Source organism: Mycteria americana, chromosome Z (assembly GCF_035582795.1).
Source record: "Mycteria americana isolate JAX WOST 10 ecotype Jacksonville Zoo and Gardens chromosome Z, USCA_MyAme_1.0, whole genome shotgun sequence".
Lineage (NCBI taxonomy): Eukaryota > Metazoa > Chordata > Aves > Ciconiiformes > Ciconiidae > Mycteria > Mycteria americana.
Window position 1 is genome coordinate 38,547,962 of NC_134396.1, and position 21,773 is coordinate 38,569,734.

At 36.6% G+C, this 21,773-nt stretch overlaps 1 protein-coding gene across 2 annotated transcripts in view; it reads right to left on the reverse strand.

The window, feature by feature from the left end:
• The window catches only part of FANCC (FA complementation group C), an 85,986-nt gene that overhangs the window by 58,619 nt on the left and 5,594 nt on the right, over positions 1–21,773 (reverse strand). The window contains exons 2-5 of one of the 2 annotated variants that reach the window (XM_075526486.1): positions 14,009–14,168; positions 11,455–11,628; positions 9,754–9,838; positions 4,031–4,125 (exon numbers count right to left, since the gene is read on the reverse strand). In XM_075526486.1, the coding sequence (XP_075382601.1) occupies positions 4,031–4,125; positions 9,754–9,838; positions 11,455–11,619 (345 nt within the window). In that variant the 5' untranslated portion in view covers positions 11,620–11,628; positions 14,009–14,168. The remainder of the gene's footprint in view (positions 1–4,030; positions 4,126–9,753; positions 9,839–11,454; positions 11,629–14,008; positions 14,169–21,773) is intronic. The other variant, XM_075526487.1, reaches the window with a different exon arrangement.

The following is a 21,773-nucleotide window of genomic DNA, read 5'->3' on the forward strand; positions in this document are numbered from 1 at the left end:
CCTGTCAATGACTTTAGTCAAAAATGCACTGAAAGGCCACAAGTACTCTTTAGGAACTCGTGCTTGCCATGACAAAAAGCAAGGTGTAATTTAATAGTCAGTGTACATAGCTATAAAAACAAAGGAAAGAAGAATATTCACGACTAACTTGACTGAATAATACCATTTTCCACTCAGATATAACTTTGCATTTTGGGAGAAAAATTTTCATAGAAGCCCCATCTAAAACCCACAAAACTAGGAAGCAATCTTAAAAAGGTTTTTTTGTTGTTGTTAAAATTAAACAGTTAATAGTAAGCAGCTAAAGTTGTCTATCTCCATTACACAGTCCTCCTCATTTTTTTATTGTTTGGGTGGGGTTTTTTGTTTGTTTGTTTGGCTGGTTTGGTATTTTTACATTTTCTTTGTTCTATCATCGACTAAATGTACACCCAGACATCTCAACTTATTTGATGCATGCTGGCTTACACAGTGAACTACTCTACTTTAACTCTCAGCTGCAGGGCCAAAGGACAAAGCTACTGTGAAGGTCACTTCTGCAGAAGCTGAACAGCAGTTCCTATATGTAAACCCCTTTCCCATGGCTCTTGTGTCAGTGTGTATGGACCCGATTCAGAGCCCCATTCTGTGTGGTGATGGATGGCTTTCCATCCATACCCTCTAGGCAGAGCTTAAATACCTTAGATAATCTATCATTTCTTCCCAAGTATGGGCAAGTTTTCCATAATACTAAAAACCTTTTAAGTAGCATTCAAATTTCAGAGCTTTATTTAGAATTAATTTCTGGATTTCACTTCCCTTTACATCATGTAGCCACAAAACTACCTTCGTCCCCACCCCCAAGAATTTGTTTCAACTATATATTTTAGACTTTTGGCCATTTTTTCCACAGTGTACCACAGTGTATTTGGCATCTTCTCCACCAGAGAGTGAATATCCCTGCTGTAAAGAGCTCCCGCCATATTACAAACAAGGCTGAGGTCAGATCAAACCACTGCAGAGGTTGGTCATCTAGTCAATATGAAAACAGCTGATGCAAACCTCAAATTATGGCTCTCATAGCAAATATGTCTTGATTCCATTCTGTGACAATGTTGTGGTTTAACCCGGCAGGCAGCTGAACACCACACATCCATTCGCTCACTCCCCTCCAGAGGGATGGGGGAGAGAATCGGAAAAAAGGTAAAACTCATGGGTTGAGATAAAGACAATTTAATAGGACAGAAAAGGAAGGGATAATAATAATAATAATAATAATAATAATAATAATAATAATAATGATAAAAGAACATACAAAACAAGTAATGCACAATGCAATTGCTCACCACCTGTTGACTGATGCCCAGCCAGTTCCCGAGCAGCAGCCATGCCCCCCCCCCCATTTTTTTGTTCAGCATGACATCATATGGTACGGAATATCCCTTTGGCCAGTTTGGATCAGCTGTCCTGACTGTGTCCCCTCCCAGCTTCTTGTGCACCCCCAGCCTCCTTGCTGGCAGGGCAGTACGAGAAGCTGGAAAGTCCTTGACTTAGTGTAAGCACTGCTCAGCAACAACTAAAACATCAGGGTGTTATTGACACTATTCTCATCCTAAATCCAAAACACAGCACTATACCAACTACTAGGAAGAAAATGAACTCTATCTCAGATGGAACCAGGACAGACAATCTTTTGAGACACAGGTAATATGGAAAATAAAGCAGTTCAGGAGGAAACAATGTTAAGTATGCACTAGGTGGGTCAACAGACTTACTGTTTGTTAATTTTTTTTAAAATAGAAATCATTATCATACATGGCAAAAGAAACCCTTGAAGAGTAGCAAAAAACTTAGGTTCTTCTGTACAAACAAGCATCATAGTCCTTATTATATTACAATTGCTGGTGACTAGAATTACAATGCTGATTAGGAAAAGGAGGTAAAACCACTTTCTTCAAAAAGCTTTGTTATGATGCACACTGGACAGTAAGAAACTGAGAAGAAATTCTAACAACTATAGAAAACAATTTAATAATACCCTTTCTTTTAATCTCAACTTTTGTACCCTTATGCTGTGCATTTTACAACTTCCTTTACCTATCTTTTTTTTTTTTAATTAGAAGTTTTCCAAGACCTGTTTCTTTCCCTCCAATCAAAATATGAACGCATTACATTTCAGATCATATTATGCTACACCCACTTCAGACAACTAGGGAAGTGCCGAATGATAAAAACAGCTAGTAAGACATGTTTGTGCTTTGAACTCCTCCATGCCCTCTTCCCTATCGCTTTTAGGTTAACTCTTAACCCACCAAGTCACAATTACTATTAAGGTTGATTCAAAAACACAGAGTGGGTGAAAAATTCCTGCAGACTACAGTGAGGATTGAATCAAAGGCTTACATGTTAGTCCCAATCTAAGACAGCTTCAGGTGGCAGTGCTGCCAAAAGCAGCAGTCCCACCTTCATCCTTCCCCTACTGTTTGTTCTTGTTTACTTTATACTTTTTCTTATATCAGCAACAACATCAGTTCAGTTACATCAATCAGTAAGGCAACCGATCTGGATTAAAACAACTGGCTTTTTCCCTCCCAGAAAGGGAAGCTATCTGTAGAAGACTATCTGGGTACAACTCTCCCTTATCACTTAACATCATTAATGCATATGCTGCTGCTAATAATAAATAAAATGACAAATTTTGCTCTGTTTGATAACTAAGTGCATGCTATTGTGCATCTCCTATGTCATTATGAAAAAATGTATCCAACTAGCAAGACTACATTAGAAAAGGCAGATTTTTTTTTTTTTTGCATCATTTTACTTTGGTATTCAAGCATAGCCACACTGCGAATTCCAAGTATACTAACCTCAGGAAAAGCCTCTTGAAAACAGTTAAAGACAGGAAGAAAATAAGGGTGATTTTAGTTAGTAATAAGTTGTTGAGAATTTCATGGTGTGTGGTACAACCCACCAAACAGGTACACACAGGCACCCAAGGCCACCTGAAAGTTTGTGAGAATTTACTACTGAGAATTACTCCACCTAAATCAACAATACTACATAGTTAAATACAGTTATCTACCAACATAATGTACATCCTAGTATTACATGCATACCTAGATAAACTGACATGTACATACACAGGTCAACTAGTAAGTAAGAAATGAACTACTTAAGAGAGGACTAGAAGTACCTTCAGCTTTAGCAGCCATACATAAATAATCATCAGGCTGCTACATTCTCACTAGTTGTGAGGGCTATAAGATATAAAAAAATACATTAACAATTCCATTAGTATTTTTAACCATATTTTGATAGGGACCCACAGAGAATGCAAGGATGTAAAATCAACAACACTGCACCCTCAAATTGCTATTTAGCAACGTAAAGCATTAAGCATCAATGTGCTGCAAGTTATTTATGTGCTGATGTGCTTTGCTAGTTCAGTGTGGAAATATATAAAATATGAACAGATGTGCCATGCAAAACCCTAAATTTGGGATTAAAGTTAAGGATTCATTATTCCTTAAGTCACTAAATATAAATCCACACACAAGCACTACCCCTCCCCTCTCTGACTGCCTTTGAAGAAAGTTTGGATACAATTAAATTCTTCATAGGCAGGAGATGAAACAAAAGCAAAAAAGAATAAAATTAAAGAGCAAATATAAACTGTTTTCAAAACAAACTATGGCATTTCTCCAGGTTATGTATTTTATCCTAATTGAAAGGTTCTTTTTTTTTTTTTAATAACGCTTCCCTTCTGATTTGTGGTCATTGCTCACTATTCACAGTTACTGGACTTGGCGAATCTACTAGGTTAAAAGCCATCAAAACTACCTACTTTAAAATGCCACATCTTTTTAATACTTAAAATGACAGACTAGCACTGACTGTGTTGTTATGAGAGTGATATATACTTCAACACAATATGTATGCAAGTTGTGTTTGGAGCAGTTTCTTAAATGACAATGTCTCTATGCTATAGATGTAGCACCTTTAAATAATCAATTTAATTCAAAGCAGTCCTGGAAAGGATTCATTCACTTACCCGTATCCAGCTGTTGGCCTTCAATTCCACAGGGTTCTGTGGTTCACTGCTGTATAGACAACATAAGCACCACATCAGAGTCTTCTGGCTTTCATCTGCAGGAAAAAAAAGCAAGTAAGAATACATTTAGAGAAAAAAAAAAGAAAAATCAAAACACAGAGAGAATTACACACAACAATCCCTATCCATCCACAAAACTAAAGCCCTAAATATCAGTCTCAATTCATAATGCTTCTTTTCTACCAGATTCACACCACACATTTAATGTTATTCATATGTAGTTCTTGTGTAATCCTTTCCTTCAATAGCAATTTCAAAGGTATCAGAGAGTTCAAAATCTATACAATGTTTAGATGGTCTTAAGAAACATGCACAACCTAGTGATTCATTTACATAAATAATACTTGAAGCTATCATCAAGGAACTTTCAATTTGGTATCTAAATAATATCATTAATAATAAACAACAAACAGTAGTCAAATAGTTATTACATTGTGTCCAAAGCTTGCACAAGTAAAGAATGCTCACTTCTGAAAAAGTTAAGTTCATGAAGTATGAAACCATTCATAACAAGAATGTAAAACATCGAGTTTCCTGTAAGAATACATTAAGATTCTCCGTGCTTCAGGCAAATGACATTTCTGCAGACAACAGAATAACTAAATGCTGATGGAAAAAAAATCCTATTGTGATTTTCTGTTCAGGATGAGATCAGGTTTTACTTAATTCTAACCCACTGTTGGAAATGAGTTGCGTTCTCTAAAAACCTACTATACTGAGCAATACTGTCACTGCTCAGATGCACAGATATTATTATAGAGGAGCTGATTATTTGGAGTAAGCAGTTGAAGAGCCATTTAACCCATGATTATTTCCCACAATGTTGTTTTCAATAGGCTTCTTTTTTCCCCAGATGTTCTGTGGCAGATACCAAGAGTCTCTACACTGATTTTCATCCCAGAGTAAAACTGCATGATTGTACTTAAAATTATGAAAACTGGATGTAGTACTGTAGCTCTGATATAATATTCACTTAGTAAGTGATATTATTCTTGTTAAAAATAATACAAACGAGTAATACCACATGAGTTTTAGAAATTATATTAGGAGACAATTTGATTATCAAGCTCAACAAGTGATTTCTTTTGTTTTTCTGTGTATTTGTTATCCAGGATGTAATAAACAGTGTTATTTAGAAGTGCTTTGTTGGTAAAGCCTGAAGAAAAAATAAAAGCTCCATTAAGTAATGCCTATATTTTCACCAGGTGATCAGAGAAGTTAATATTGATTTAAACCAGTATTCCTCAATAAATGTCCAACATGCCTGTAGGCCATTACTGGCCTCCCACTGACTAACATCTCTGCACAGAAATGGTTTCTCAAACATACACATTTAATTGACTACAGTTTGGGGTATTCTGCCATTGTGTGTTTGGGATTTTTTTTAACATGGATTTTTACAAGGCTAATAATTTCCTAGGTTGTTTAAGACTGGAGTTAAAGGAGACATCTTGCATACTGCTCAGCAGAAATTCAAAGTATTCTTATACTTTGATTGTAACTATACCCAACTAGCATTCAGACATCAGCACTAAGAAGCAACGCTATCTCCTTCAAAAAACATTTCACCTAAACTCTGATATGAAATTATATGGGAGGAAAAATAAACAAATACTGTTTTATTTGTTTAAACAACTAAACTATAGCAATTTGCTTCTTGGAAAATGAAGATATTTAAACATTATTAATTACTGGTACTAAAATATCATCTGTGTATAAAGTCTGGCTTTTGATATAATTTTCAATTATATGAATTATATTTAAAAATAAGTCATACTACACAGAAAGGTGAGGGAAGGGGGGTTTGTCAAGTCCGAATCACCTATCCCAAACAAAGTATACATAGTTCAAGTGTTCCTTCTTTTGACTCATCGTATTTATACTATATATCTACAGTATGCCATTAAGTCATTTTATTTAAGTTATGGTTTTCTTTTGACCTAAAAAAATAAAGGAAAAGGGTGAAAAAATGCATGTAACTGCTTAATTAGACTTCTGGATGAGAAGACTTTTTGCTACACATGATGACTTGCTGCATACTATAAAGTAAATTGCATATAGTGTTGCCTGTCAGAAATGTAAATCAGTATGTTGAAAGCTAAAATGATGAAAACATAGCTTAGATAAATGATATACCAGCACACTTTGCCAGCATAATCAGTTTATGCAGATTTAGCTAGATACATTCAAACCTCAACCTAAGTGAAACCAACATATTGGCGTAATAGCTACGCCAACAGTTCCCAAAAAATGAGGGACTTGTACAGCTTCACAGTTTTCCCAGTCAAAATTACTTTTTGGCTAGAACCAAAACCAAAGTAGCCTCCCACAGATCTGTGAAAAATAGGAAAAGGGACCATACAGTCCTCCTGCTGAAGTACCCAATGACACTCTGAGGGCCACTCACAGATTCACTATTTTCTTTTCACAGCTGCTTTGGAACTGCGGATGAAAGATGGGAAGATTAAGAACAAGGGGGAACAGATCTTAAAATAATTATGGCAGCTGCAAAAGATAATCACATCAAAAGACCAAACACAGAGAGCCACAGAAAACTTACTGGTGGGTTTTTTCCTCCCGTTTTTCTAGTAACTGTGATCCCCATGGAAAACATACCAGCATGGTATGCACTGAAAACCATTATCAGGATATGAACAAAGGCATTTGATCTTATTATGGCATGAAAGAATGCTCACTACTCAAATAAATATCCAATTAATACATCCAGAGGAAAAAATCAGTAACTCAAAGTTGGAAATCGTATCCCAGAAAAGGTCACCAACTATCTACTGGACTTCTAAGTAGGTGAATGTTGTAACTCCAACTAAAGGAATGAAAATTTTCTGTAGAAAATTTAAGACAGCTTAGAAGCTGTTTTGTAAAAAATAAAAAAACAACAAAAACCAACCAACCAAAAGCTTAAACCTTTATGATTATTCAGATTGCACTTCTCCCCTGCTAGTCTCACATCAAAAATTAAAAAAAAAAAAAAGGCAAAGTTTTTCCTCATAACACAGTGTGGTCTCAATCAACCTATGATACAGACAGTTTATAAATACCCTGTCATGAACAGGGCCAGATGCAAGGAACTAATAAGAAAACCCTAATCTTACAGCCCAAAATATTCTTTTCAGAGCTTGCTGTAAAATTTTATTGTAATATGTCAGAAAATGTTGATCAGATAAAACTGAACTTTCTGTGGAAATGAATGCATACATAAGTATGCACACTCACACACATATACTAACATACAGGGCCACTCCCCAGCATTTGTAGTATTAATTTGGGATTCAAGACACTTGGACTCAAAACTCAAACCAGGAGGGTCCTACTGAGAAGATAATCCCCTAGCCCACAGAAAAAACATTGGAATTCCTTACCAAGACTGAATTCGTCATGTGTCCCTTGTGGTTTAGGACCACAAGCACAGCCATGAGACTTTCTTTGGTCGTGCTTCCTTCACATTAGCTTTCTAAATAAGGCTAACTTGGTCACCTCCTGCTCAGGAGTGTTTATGAGGAGATTATTTTCCCTTGGAGACCACGCTTCCTTCACTGAGTGGTCAGCCATGTCAGCTTCCAGCACCAACAGACATTCATCTGAGGTGATAGGTATTGTGGTTTGGACATGATGCAGAAGTATAATGTTTTTCCTCCTCCATTTATTAGTATGAAAGACTGAATTGAACAAAATTAGTTCCTTCTACTGCGAGGGTGGCCTGGTCTCGGACGCATGGCTGAATGAGCTATTTATCCAAATGAGAAATTACATGAAACCCACTTGAGAGTCAGCATCTGCTATAGCCAGCACTATCTTAAAGCATATCTTCAGAACTAGTGCCAAACAAAATGAAAATCTGCTGAATCTAAAATGCCAGCAATCCAAAGAGCACTCAGGTGGCTCTAAAAAGAGGAAGTGGTGGGAATGTATAAGCAGACATCTTCAGGTCTATTGATGTCAGAAAATCTCCTTGACTCATCTTTAAGCATTAAAGTGAAGGATTCCATTTTGAGCAAGTGAAGTTCTCTGAATTGGCTTGCTTGCAACTTTAAGACAAAAAAAAAAAAAAAAGCCTGTAGTGAAGGTCCATCCTCTTGCAATCTTCAGAGATAATGATTAACTTGCAGAAAAAGTGCTTTTCTTGCTTTAGAAAATGCAGATGAATCACAGAGAAGAGGAAAGAAGTAGAGGAAACAAGACTGTATTGCTGGGATTGTTGTGAAAAGGAGTCAAAGGCAGAAACAGATGCCTTTCAACTTTGATGAAAAATATAGATGAAGCTACTTTCTATACCACATATATTGTTAGCTCAGAAAAACTGATGGTCTAAAGACCTGTATATTCCAAACAAAAACTTAGAAGTTTGTGTGTAATTGTAAACATCAACAGTTATCAACATTCTCAAAAACTGGAACTATGATTAAAAAGGGAACCTCTCCCTTGTAAAAATAAGTCTATAAAGTCTGAAAAGGCTTTTCTCAAAAGGTGCCACAAAAGCACACATGTGCTGCTCTGCAAAAGTGATCTATGTTCAAATCTAGGTTCCTTCCCAAATTTTCCTTTCAGAGGGGAAGTGCTGACATAACACACATCTACCGTGTGTTTTGCAGACAAGTTCATTCTGCCTGTGCTTGGAGCTGACTAGAGGAAGACACAGCCAAACCAGAAGACATATGATCACTTTAGCCTAATGTGCTTGACTTAATAAGCCCTTCCAGGTGAACACAAAAATTGTCCTTTCCTGTATTTCCCCAAAAAGAAGCATAAAGCAGAAGAGACAAAGTATGACTTCTTTTTCTTAGTTGTAGTAGTAGCAGAAGACTGGCCAAAGATTATTTTAAGGGATCACAGAGAAGCTCAGAATTAGTTTTCTACTTAAAAGTAGATCCCGAGTCATTTATCAACATACCAACATCTCAATTCCTGAAAAATGTACTGGAACTGCTGGTAAGGTAGCACAAGTAGTGTCTCCTCCCTCCCAACAGTTTTCCTGTCCCCAATTTCTTTTCTCTTCTTTATTCTCACCTACACACATACACACTACCAGTAAGAGGCTCTTGGTTTTTCATGTGCTTTTTTCTTATGTCACCACTTTACTGTTTTGCTTTTGATTCTATGTGCATTTTCACTAGTTTGCAAGATGGGGCAAACACACATTCAGAATAAACTCAGTAAAAACAAACACAATCATAACTTAGTAGAGCTTTACACTAATAAAAAAACAAACCAAGTATCAAAAAAATTAAATATTCTATATTAGCATATACAGTAGAATATTCTGATGTATAACTGGAAGAAACTTCTGTTGAAAGTAATCAGAAACACTTGATTTCTAACAAAAATGTAATTAATACAACAAGAAAATAAGAAAAACAGAAATCATGATGCACATAAACACTCACAGGGTTTAAAACCTACTGCTCCCAAGTCAAGATTCTGTAATGAATCAATGAAATTAATTAGCTCCAAATGTAAATTTAAGATTTCTCAGTGCCACATATTTTAAATAACTTGGCTAACTTTTTCATCTCAAAATTTACTTAAGTAAAAAAGAATGATGTGCTTTTTGGAAAAAATCCAAGTATGTAACAACTTGTACTTTCCTAATTCCTATAGAATAAAGTTTATGGAACTGCTGCAGAAGTATCATTACACGTTCTTACCATATCCTATAACAAAAGGATTCCAACAAAGCCTTCCTAGAAGCTGGCCAATTAAAGGGAACTGCTGGATTGCTACAATTGAATCCTGTTAAAACATAAGAACAAACAAAAAGATAATAAATATACTACACATCAAAAGTAGGTTAGGAGAACTGTTAATGATACAGATTGTTGTAAATTACAATCCCAATGGTTTTGCTATGAAATGGGAGCAAAACACAAACCACCTGCAGGTATGTAATAAAAGCAGAACTTCTTGAAATTGGCTATAAGTCATAATTCAAATAAGTTAAAGCTTAAGTAAGTAATTTCCTCACCTAATACTTAATTATGGTAGAAAATTTGTTGATTTGCTTCACATCCAGTAATCAGAAAACAGTATTAGTAACCAAGATTTCCATGCTAATAAAAGCACAATTAAACTATATTTTTGTTGATCCTCATTGCTTTAATATACTATCTCTCAGACTTTCTGAAGAAATGAATACCTACTATGGCATAAAACTAATTACCTTTCTGTTACTTTCACTTGCTTTCTTTAAATTAACTTACGTAATGACTAGCCAGTAACAAACTGCAATTTAACTTGTAACCAAATAGAAAGCAGCTTCACTATAAAAGTAGTAGACAATGTAGTTTATATACAGTCCTCTGTAATCAGTCTTATTTTTCCATTTTTGTAGCTTTACTATCTAATAAATGAAGGCTTTTAAAAATGGTGCTGTGCTGAGATAGCATGCAAGTAGCAGAAACGATAACCATCTCCTGCTGCTGCAATAAATTCCTTAAATTTGTCTCACGTTTGGGGCTAGCCCTAGACTTTCTGGGGCCATATTCACAAGGTCCATTTCAGGCCAAACCTCAGATTACTTGAAGTAGCAACATTAAAAATAGGTATGTTTTTTTCTCCCTTTTAAGAAAAAGACATATATAAATATGGGAAGAAACACCACTCCCTAAAAACCTTTTATTTAAAAGTCAAATTCAGTTCAGAAAAAAATAACAACTCTGCAGTCTTCAGATAAGAAAAATATTTAAAAAGAATTACTTTCATAAGAAGTCATCCTCATGCCATAACGCAGTATTTCTAAAGCTAATTATACTGAATAGATATACTGAAAAGCCATGCTCAGAAAAAAATATACACAACTAAACATATAAGCAACTAAACTTACTTTTAAAAAAAGCACTCGAGTGACTGCAGACAATAATTAAATTACTAAACGGAACAGCCAGCAGCATATGCCAACAATCTGACCATGCTGCTAGAATTCACTATGTGTGCCACAACACTGGGGTTAACGTGTCAACAGACTCTCTAAGATTTAAAGGATCAGTTACAGTTTTGCATGTTAAGGGCTTTAAATAATCCAATTTATGACCTGACAACCAGAATCAAATTCTTGTTTATTTTAAAGAGTTTTTTAAAGAGGCTAGAGCATTGGCTGGGAAATCTCACGTGACAACAACCAATCAAGACAAAAAAGCTCCTTTCACAATAAATCAAGGAAACAGGAAGCACACTCCTGTTTGCATTACCTGTGACTGTTTCCCCAATTTGCCTCTCTGATCCAGCAACACATTAGGTCAATAATACAAACCTCTTTGCTACTGTTAGCTTCTGGTTTTGTCAAAACATGGTGCAGACTGTTTCTGAGGGTGTCTTCAAAACAGGTCACTCTTCCTTTTGAAGTCACTTACCATATGTTTTAAAGTTTCATAAATCTGATGTAGAAACTCCTGGAGCTGGGGCAAGTGAAGGCACACATCCTTCTGGGATTCCAACGTGGTGGCTTGACCCCATTCAATAGCTTTATCCAACCAATATTCAAAGTTCAGTCTGGGTACTGCAGTGTCCTGGGCCATTCCACAATCCTGAAAAAAAGATTGTAACTCCACATCAGGCAGCACTAAACACTGGCTTCAAACCAAGAATGAAAACGGGAAGAAGGATTTCTGCTAACTTTTGTTGTGTTCACATGTGAAGGGGGGTGTGGGGGGTGTCTTTGTATTTACATCTGATAAGGGTGCCAATTTTCTTTGTACTACTAAGAGGGTAAAATAATAACCCCATTGTGGCAAAGTAGCAAAGGGGGCACAGTAATCAGTAAATTACCTTAGAATGTACCACCCAGCTGTGTCTCAGGCTTTTATTACCTGAATTTGTCATCACCAATATTTCACTCAAAGAATATTAGAGTAATGTGAGTGTGCATTTATTTAGAATGCTTTGCATGATGAAAAACTGAAAATGCCCATTTCAAGATAAATGAAAGCATTAAAATAAGGCTCAATCAAAACAAAACAGGTTCGGGGGCCTTTGCTTGCTGTAAGTTCTACATTTGTAATTGATCATTAGTTTTAAGTGTAAAAAGAGTACTGTCCTTAAAGGAAACGAATAAAATTAGTATTTCAGCTCTGTTTTTCTTTGTATTATTACACAAAGGAGAGGGAAAAAATATTACCACCTGCAGCTTTACATATAACTCAGTTCTGAATAAAAGCTGTACCATATATAATCTATACCCAATGGCATACTTCGCTGTAAAAACTGGGTCTTTGAGAGATGAGCATTATTGACAAGCCAGAATGTTAAAATCTAACCAAATTGCCCCAGTAAAAGACACCAAAAAACCACCCCCACATTTTTTTCTCCTTTGCTATTATATTTTTTGTTGGCAGAAGGACAGAGAATAGCACAGCAGGCACTACACCAACCTTTAAATCTCTCTCAAAGAAACACCTCATAGGCTGAAAGAGCAAATGAGCTCTTGCAGCCATTCTATCATTGTTCTTTCTGACAAGACTGTAAAGACAACTGTCAATTAACACAAACGTAGTGGCAGTTCTCAGAAATGAACTGTTTCCCACTTGCAGACAAATTCAGACCCTCATAGAAGCAACAGAAATCAATGAATATTTACCTTTGTAAGCTACAGACCAAAAAAATAAACCTGAACCTGAGCAGCAGCCCTGCAAATCAAGCTTGCTCTATAAAGCTAACCCTTACAATCACATCAGTTATATAGCATGCTAATCTGAGCCAGATAAAAATCTGAAGATCATTAATAAACTTGCTTAATTTCTACAAGTAATAAATAAATAAATACCCCACAGTGAATCACAACTATTACTTGACTTTGGATCCTGTCCAGCAAAAAAAGTAAGATAAAGCTGTTGGCTTGCCAGAGTTCAATGCATATTTGCCCCAAACACGTTCAAAGTAATGTAAGCAAAGCCAATGCTTTTGTGTTCTTTGTTACACTCCCATTTCTACCTGCAACTCCTGCTGTCAACAGAACTCTTAATGGATCTGTGTAGTGCCAAGATCTTGCTGATCTTCTATGAGTATCAAAAACAGGCTACAAGACTTCATCACCATAGCTCTCTCGGGTGACACAGGTCAAACACCCAGCAGCAATTAGCCATGAAACATTCTCATCATCACAGGGACATAACAAAGACTTTAAGAACAAATTAAAGCCAGGTACTGAATTTACAGATTTGAGTAAATTAATGAGCCTGTTTGATGTTCCCAGGTAAGATTAATCCTCCCAAATAACTGAAAAACAAGTCCCCTAACAAAACGGCTTCTAAAAGTTTAAGAAAAAGGATAAAAAAAGGAAGGAGGGGAATAAAACCCCACAGACGCTGCAGCATTTTGGGGCCAGTCACATGAGTTGGCTACATATTAACAGAGGATTCAAGGTAAGCAAATCAAGCAGGCTTCTCTCCTATACCAGGTACCTGTAACTACTACTCCAGTATGCAGAATGGTACAACCATCACAGAGTGAGGATGGTCTTTTTCCAGAAGTCTGAAAACACAGCTCCACAATAAGAAAGATATTTTATCTCCCTTCTTAATTACAGCTAAATAAACTGGATTGCTGGTCCAGAGAGACTCCTTAGCAACTCCTTACCTGGTCAAGAGCCATTGCCTTATAGAAAAACCTGTCAAAGACTGAGATGTACGTTCTTGTTTAAACAACGAAGTCAGAAAGGAGAATGTCAGCACAAATCATAAGAGAAAGGAAATCATAAAAGTATATCTATTCTATATGCTGCTAACTGCAAGTATGCATTTTTTACAGTTTCTGATAGTTAATTCCCTTAAGATACGTGTCCTGGGTGTCTTGGATATGAGGAAAGTACTGTCCCATCAACAGACTTGTACTAGTCACATAAATAAACCTGTCTTTCCCTCACCAAGAAAACGAAGTAGTTCTGTGTTCAGCGCTATTCAAAATCCTCACCTGAAATGCAGTAATTTTCCACAGTTGTCTTGCTGTATGAAAGCATAAGAACTTGCACCAAAAAATCCCAACTATACATTCTAGAGTTCAAAGTCTGTCTTCAGAAGGATCAATCCCCAACTTGCTCCTTTCATATCATTTTCTGTATCTCACACCTCTCCTAAAACAGAGTTCAGAAATTTTAGTGGCATTCTAATGCTCATTCATGGACAAGTTTACAGGCAAAGATGGAGGAGTCAGTTTTCCATCTCATTTCTAAAGTGGATTAAGGGACAAATAAATGTATTTTTCCATGCAAATAATTTTCTCAAATTGCTCAAAATACTATAATATCAGAAATAAGGAGAAAGTGATCTATATGACTAAGAGAACAGGTAATCCGCAGTGTGCATCTGTAAAACTGTGGTATATACACCGGAAAAAATGGGAAATAAACCATTAAGAGTGACATGAATAACAGTCTTTGTTTGTACTCTTTTTGGGAGGAGAAGGCAAGGTTGAGCACTTCTGTAAAGCTTTATATAAAACTACTCTTGCCAATTCAGTGGTAGCAGAATCTCTTACAGCAACTATTAGGAACTGAATGTAGATTTTAAAAAAGTATCATCACAAAAAATCTGTAAGTGCTAAAAATATTGCTATTACCTGTTTTGGGATACAATCAATTCACATTCTTATAAAACTTATGCTGAGATCTACAGAAGAGTATATTAAAGTGACATGTCCAAGAATTGCTGCATTGTTCATATAGGCCATTGGCCCTTGTTTAGCATTTTGTATGTGCTTCAATTCATCCTTGATCAAGAACATGCTTAATTTAATATGCACTAATATTTTGCTGCATCACAACACTGCTTATGCCACACTAAAAGAAAACCAGACAAAAAAAATTATCCCAAGCACCTGTTCTATTTGCAATAGCATAATTTTTAAGCTCTACTTAGGTGTTTGCTTTCTTTAGAAGCCTCCAATGAAACAGCTATTTTATTGATTGTTTATTTTAACTACAGCATCTAATCCTGAAAAGAGCAATTTTATTAATATAGCTTACTCTTGTCTTCACCTCAACATTACTGGAAAGCGTACAGTAAAATTACTGCATGTATAAATAACACAATTAAAAAGAAAACATAACATACCAAACCTGACACACAGATTTCATCTCAAAAACTGTCACAGGATATATAGTTTATTAACAAGAGAAATATAAAACTGTTAGTTAATTAAATGTAATTTAAACATTCAGATCCCAGTAAGACACAGAACATATTAGAAGACCTTCAGAAATTATCGATAATAAACACTTGATTATTAATTTGACTTGTCATATTGTCACGTATATTCCTAAAGTCTCTTTCAGGTCCATTTCCACTCTCTTCAGTTAGTTGGGACTCCTTTTATTTCAGCTGCCAAGAATCAAAAACTGCTTCTTATTTATGACTACTCCCCAACATGAGAAATTCAGAAGCTGGATCTACTGTGAATTGCCTTGAAATATCCTTTACTTCTAGAAAGAAGGGGAAGAAATAGTCTTTAGTCCTCCTCTCGCAGAACCCCCAAGCCAAACCCTCCTGGGCTTGTACTTTCAAGCACAGGGAACCCTGTGGAGCTCAGGCATGAGGGTACTTGTTACATCTTTCAGAAGCTGAAGGCAGCATTTCTAACAAGGGATGGATTAGCTTTATTCTGTCAAGTGAGCTATCTGGATTAGTGTCTGAAATGTAACACTTCAGTCAGTAACTTTTGTTACCAGATCTTTAGGCAAAGCCCTACAGTACACCAGGGCACTCAACAACAGAGTTACTGCTACGTCCTCCAGAACACATATCTACAAACACCACACTGTCAGTGTCTTCCACACTAAGACATACCTGAATACTATTAATCTGTGATAGTGAACTATTTGCAAGGGTAGAAGAGACACCAACAAAGTTTTCAGAAAACTTCTCACAACTATCTCATAGATACAGTCTGAAAATGAAATATTTGCACATCAGCACGTAAGGTAGTAAAAGAATGAAGATTTTTTTTTTCTCTAGAACTGTAGAAATAAAATCTTTTCAAGTAAAACCATAAAAAGAGAAAAATCAAGTGAAAGCAAAGTAACTTCTTTACTATTACAAATTCTGAAACTCAGGACTCAGCTATAATAAAAAGGGAATATGCAGTTGCTAAAACATTACAGCTCCTCAAGAAAGAATTCCTGTCAACCGTAGAAAATTTAGTAACAAACCTTCATAGCTTTCAGTGTCCTCAAATCTGGCTTTAATAGATTGCCAAAAATTACTACTAAACTTTTATTACTTAGTTCATCTTTAATCTTGTAAATTCAGCTGTTATTTTTAAATAAATAAAAGCATTTCAAGTAGAAGGATCTTTGAGATACCATTAAGGTACAATATTGCCTTATGTCACAGCATTCCAAATAAATGTGACAAAAACTTGCATTCAAGGTATAAAGCTCTCATTTGTATACTTTTCCTTGAACCAGTGATAAGTAGCTCCACACTCCAAATGAACACTTCACTTTCCATTACCCCATCTCCTCTCTCAAATCTTGCCGATCAGCAACCTCAGCTTGTGAGGAGAAAACAAAACAAGAAAACAGTTAAAATACTTCTATGACATCAAGGTCCAAAGGGCTCAAGCAGCACAGGTCACCACTGAGCTAACAGAACACATAAACATACATTCCAAATTCCAAATTATTTTTAGGGTTGTTAACGCTTACAAAAGCAGTCGAACAGTCCTTTTGTGCATGTTTATTACTCTAATAGATATTGGGAGACTAACAACAGGAATTAGGAGACTAGATATTAGGTAAGCACTTCGGTATATTATATAATCAAAAGATACCATGATTTTGACTCCTTAGTTAATCACCCTTAACTCGATTATGATACAGCATGTTTGATGCACTAATAGAGCAGAAGACTATTAACTTAGTGTCTCCATGTTTCAAAGATGATGATAATCATGTCACAAATTTGCTATCTAACGGATGATATTTTGAGGTTATGCCAAAAGAAAAAAATAGTAGCAGTTATCCAGAACATAGATACTAGTTCCTCATTTATTATTTCTCCACATAAAATGTCTATTAGGTTATTTTACCTTGTTCCCACAAGTATATTCTTCATCTTCACCTTGACAACTCTCCTTTTACTCACCAAGAACAAAAAGAAAATGTAATGCATACTTACTTAGGCAGGAAGATCAAACATGATTTATCTCCTACTTTAAAGAAAACTTATTACTAGACCTCCAAGAATAAATTCAGAAAAAGTTTATTAGGAAAAAAGTGAGTAATTTTTTAGAAACTTCAGAAAGGCCCAAGAGTAGTAAAGACTATGTGAAAATTAAAAATATATGTTATTTATTCCTCTCATCTTATTTTTCACAGTGTCCCTTGTTGAGAAATTAGGTTCACAGGCTGGTTTATAGGTTCGTATTAAGTCTAATCTACACTCATTGGTAGTGCAGCAGTCAAGAATAATCTAGAGAACAATTTCCGTCTTGATTCTGGACAGTGTGCTTCCATCCAGTCTTAATTAGTGTTGATTTTTTATTTAGTAACTTTTCAGATAAGAGCAAGTTTGCCTATTCCTCTTTGTGCCTACATCCACAGATATTTTACAGCAAGAACAAACCACTATTACAGAAAACTGCCTGTCTATGCAGATTGTTCCAGATTAAAACAAATTGCATGCAAATACCTCTTCCTCTGGAAATAAAACCAAAGAACAGAGTTTTGCCAAAAGAAAGGAACCGACATTGGCTAAGCGGCATGCAAAATCTGGTAAACTAAATAGCTGTCAAGCAGATGGGTGGCATTATCATTCGACATTTAGACTAACAGTTCTCCTAGAGAAAGTAATTAACTCCTCTGTATTTGTTTCGTCTATTTACTCCAATAATTAGTATTTTAACAGTTGTCAGATCTGCCTTCTGAATTACATTATCAGGTCTCACTGGAAAAAGAGCCCAATTTTCAACTTTAAGGGACTGTGGCCACTAACAGGGCTACTTTTGTGGACAGCATATGTATTAAACCTCTTGCACAGGTTTAATCTGAGTAACGTTGCAAACAGCAAAATGATGTTTCCAGTTGCATTCTGTTGCCCTGCAGGACTGGAAAAGACTCGATGCCCTGAGGAAGCATGCATTGCTGGGATTAATACAAGATCTCCCTTTCTAGAACACTCTGAAAACATTACATCTCCTCCCAAAAGGACTATATGATCATAATAAAGCCTTCTCCTTCCTTCCCATTCATCAGGCTGTAAGCTTCATGACCAAAAAAATACTAAGTATTAGCCTTCCCTGATAACAGTAACCACTCCACACAAAAAGTCATTTTAAAACTTTCTCGTTCTAATGGCAGCCTTGTCTTGCAGCAGCAGATCTTCCTTCTGACCTATGCCATTTCAAGTTATTAACACTCCAACACCACAAGTATTTTTTTTTAGAAGTTAAATTTAAGAGAAGAAAAGAGACAATGAGGTAAAGTACCTTTATATCTCTGGCAGAAGGCTCTACGCAATTCAGCAAAGTACCAAACCATACGATGTCCTAATTTACAAGAATATCAATGTCAGGACTAGCCAGATCAAAATCCAGCAAGGCCCACATAAAGCTGTCCATACCACTAGGCAAGGAATCAGATGCATGTACCAAATGCAAATTTGTTTCAAGGGAATAAAGCAAGTCCCAGATTTCAGCGGTGCACACTGATGTTAAGCAGATCAACATGGCCTTCTGAAAAAAAGCCAGACTTGAAAGAAACAGGGGGCTTCTAGCTCACCCTTTAAATCCTTGCTTGTTCTTCCATATCTGAATTGTTTACCTCTCATCAGTACACAGTGATCTGCCACAGAAAGGTAACAATACATGACAAAATACAGCAGAAGCTAGAAATGACATACTGAGCATGGTGAACGAAAGCACAAACAAGTACATACCTTCATAATCTTCTAGAAATGGGGAGGGGGGGTTGGGGAGTGGAGGTGTGAAGCACATCTCCTTTCAATGTATTTCCACAGTAAGGCAAAAACTTACACATTTTGTCTTGCACAATCTAAACAGCAAATCTTCCAAGATTATTTTGGTAACACTCAGGTCACTGTAATGTGGCAATCTCTCCTAGTGCTCGAGGGATAAAGATTTTTTTGGGATAGCTCTTATGAAGGTGAATGTTAAAATATTCTTGGATTCAGTTTGCTGGACAGAGCCTTTTCACTCAGCCCAGTTCATTTTCAGTTGACTTCTGTGATAACAGCTGCCAACAAAGGCCACACAAAGAAAAATGCAGCTAAGACGACAATGCAAACAAAGAATAAATGCAACTCTGTAAAGAGGCATTAGGTTTGATTCAACCTCTGAACTACAGGAGGCAGAACTGCTTCTGTAGAACATCTGGAAACATAAAAATAAAACTAACGTATTTTTACACCACTTCACGAAAAGTCCAATCATTGCTAACACCAGTTCAGCTTCACGATGGCTAGTAACATCACACATCAATTGTGCATGGGCCTCCGATATCAGTAGTGTAAACAATACATAAATTAGACCTTCTTTTGCAGGTTACAGGAAAATTCTGACTCTGTTTACATCAGCGGCAAAATTTTTGTTAGTCTCAATGGAGCCTGAATTTCACATGGTGCATTCAAGACACTAAGAAGCTTATCCACATAAGAGCTCACAAAGTCACTACACCAGAAAAGTTAGACCTATTAGCAATAATGGAAAATTCTTGTTAGATGTAATTTATTGTTTGTACTCCTTCTCCTATATTCAATCTGCCAGCTAATGCGTCCCTCAGTATCTCGTGGGCTACCTGACACGAACTTTGACTATAAAGTTTTCATTACCCTCTTCTGGCAAATTATTATGCTCTCACATAGCTTCATGTAAGCCAAAGCAAAGATGTGAATGAATTACAATTACCTAGACACAGAGTGATTTTTGTACCAAATAAAAATTGTACTTTCTCCGTTAAACTTTTACATCTGGTTATCCCTCTCTCCTCCAGCTTAAATCCACTATTAGACATTTTTACTGTAACTTCACATGCCTAAAAGGCTTTCTTCAACCTCTTCCCTACACAACAACACTTCTTCAGAAAAAAACTGATCTGGGGGTGCTGGTTGACAGCAGGCTCCATGTGAGCCAGCAGTGTGCCCTGGTAGCCAGGAGGGCAAACCGCACCCTGGGGTGCATCAAACACAGCGTTACCAGCCGGTCAGAAGAGGTGATTATCCCGCTGTATTTAGCCTTGGTGTGGTCTCACCTTGAGTACTGTGTGCAGTTCTGGGCCCCACCATTGAAGAAGGATGTGAAGGTCCTTGAATGCATCCCAAGGAGGGCAACAAAGCTGGTGGAAGGGCTGGAAGGCATGTCCTGTGAGGAGCGGCTGAGGACCCTGGGTTTGTCTAGTTTGGAGAGAAGGAGGCTGAGGGGCAACCTCATTGCTCTGTACAGCTTCCTGAGGAGGGGAGGTGGAGAGGGAGGTGTTGATCTCTTGTCCCCAGGATCCAGCGACAGGACACGTGGGAATGGTTCAAAGCTGCGCCAGGGGAGGTTTAGACTGGACATTAGGAAGCATTTCTTTAGCGAGAAGGTGGTCAGACACTGGAACAGGCTTCCTAGAGAGGTGGGTGATGCCCCAAGCCTGTCAGTGTCAGGGGACAATGCCCTTAATACCATGCTTTAACTTGGTCAGCCCTGAAGTGGTCAGGCAGTTGGACTAGACGATCGTTGTAGATCCCTTCCAACCAAAATAGTCTATTCTATTCTATTCTGATCTGAACATAAACAAAACCAATCATCCAAGCTTCCCTCATCATTGAAACTCCTCTCCAATTAATTTGTATTTGTATACTGCTTCAGTGGAATACAGAGAAATTTCTTCCCTTAAAATTCAGTTCCTCTGAAAAAAAACTTTTAACTAGAGATTAATCCAAAGTTTCACCATGAAATAAACAGCATTCCTGTCTTTCCAGAGTTACAATACTTTGAGCTACCAGTGAGGGTGGGTTGCATATACACCAACCTTTGGCACTTTTTTCTTTGCTTTTTAGATGTTTCACTCTAAGTTATGTAATTAACAAATATGCAGTAATTCCCTAGTTTCCAAGCATAAGTAGAACATACATTAAATTGTACACTGCAAGTCAGAACATTAGTCCTCTCTTCAGAGGAGTCATGTATGACCTGTAACGTAAAAGAAAAAAGTGTATTCCTTTATATATCAAGGAACAGCATTCACTTCTACCTGTACACACTAAAATTACAAGGAGGTGGGGGAAAGCCTAAAAAAGTTCCTGCCAGAATATCATCTTCCTCCAACTAAGCTGTGGAGGAGATTCTGCAAATGGGTAGCACAGTCTGAAAATATTCACCTTTGTTTCACCATTTTAAAAAAATGGGAGGGGGGGACAGGGACACAATCTATTTAGACATAGAGAAGAATGACTAGCCTTTCTTTCTTCAATTAAATTGTAAGTTTAGTGTTAACTTAGTGTTAAAGGGCTTCATATTTCCAACAGATATGCTTCTTTGGTAGCCATACGACTTTGCTAAATTCAAGCTTTACCTCCGACTTACACAGACATAAGAAAAGATGACATATTGTCCAAACTCCTTTATCGCAAGTATTTGAACATCAGTTAAAATATTGCCTATGGTATTGATAGCCAGAGCTATTCATACAGTGTATAGAGTTGTCTTGCTTATACTAAGTGAATTCCTTTTCTGTAAAAAT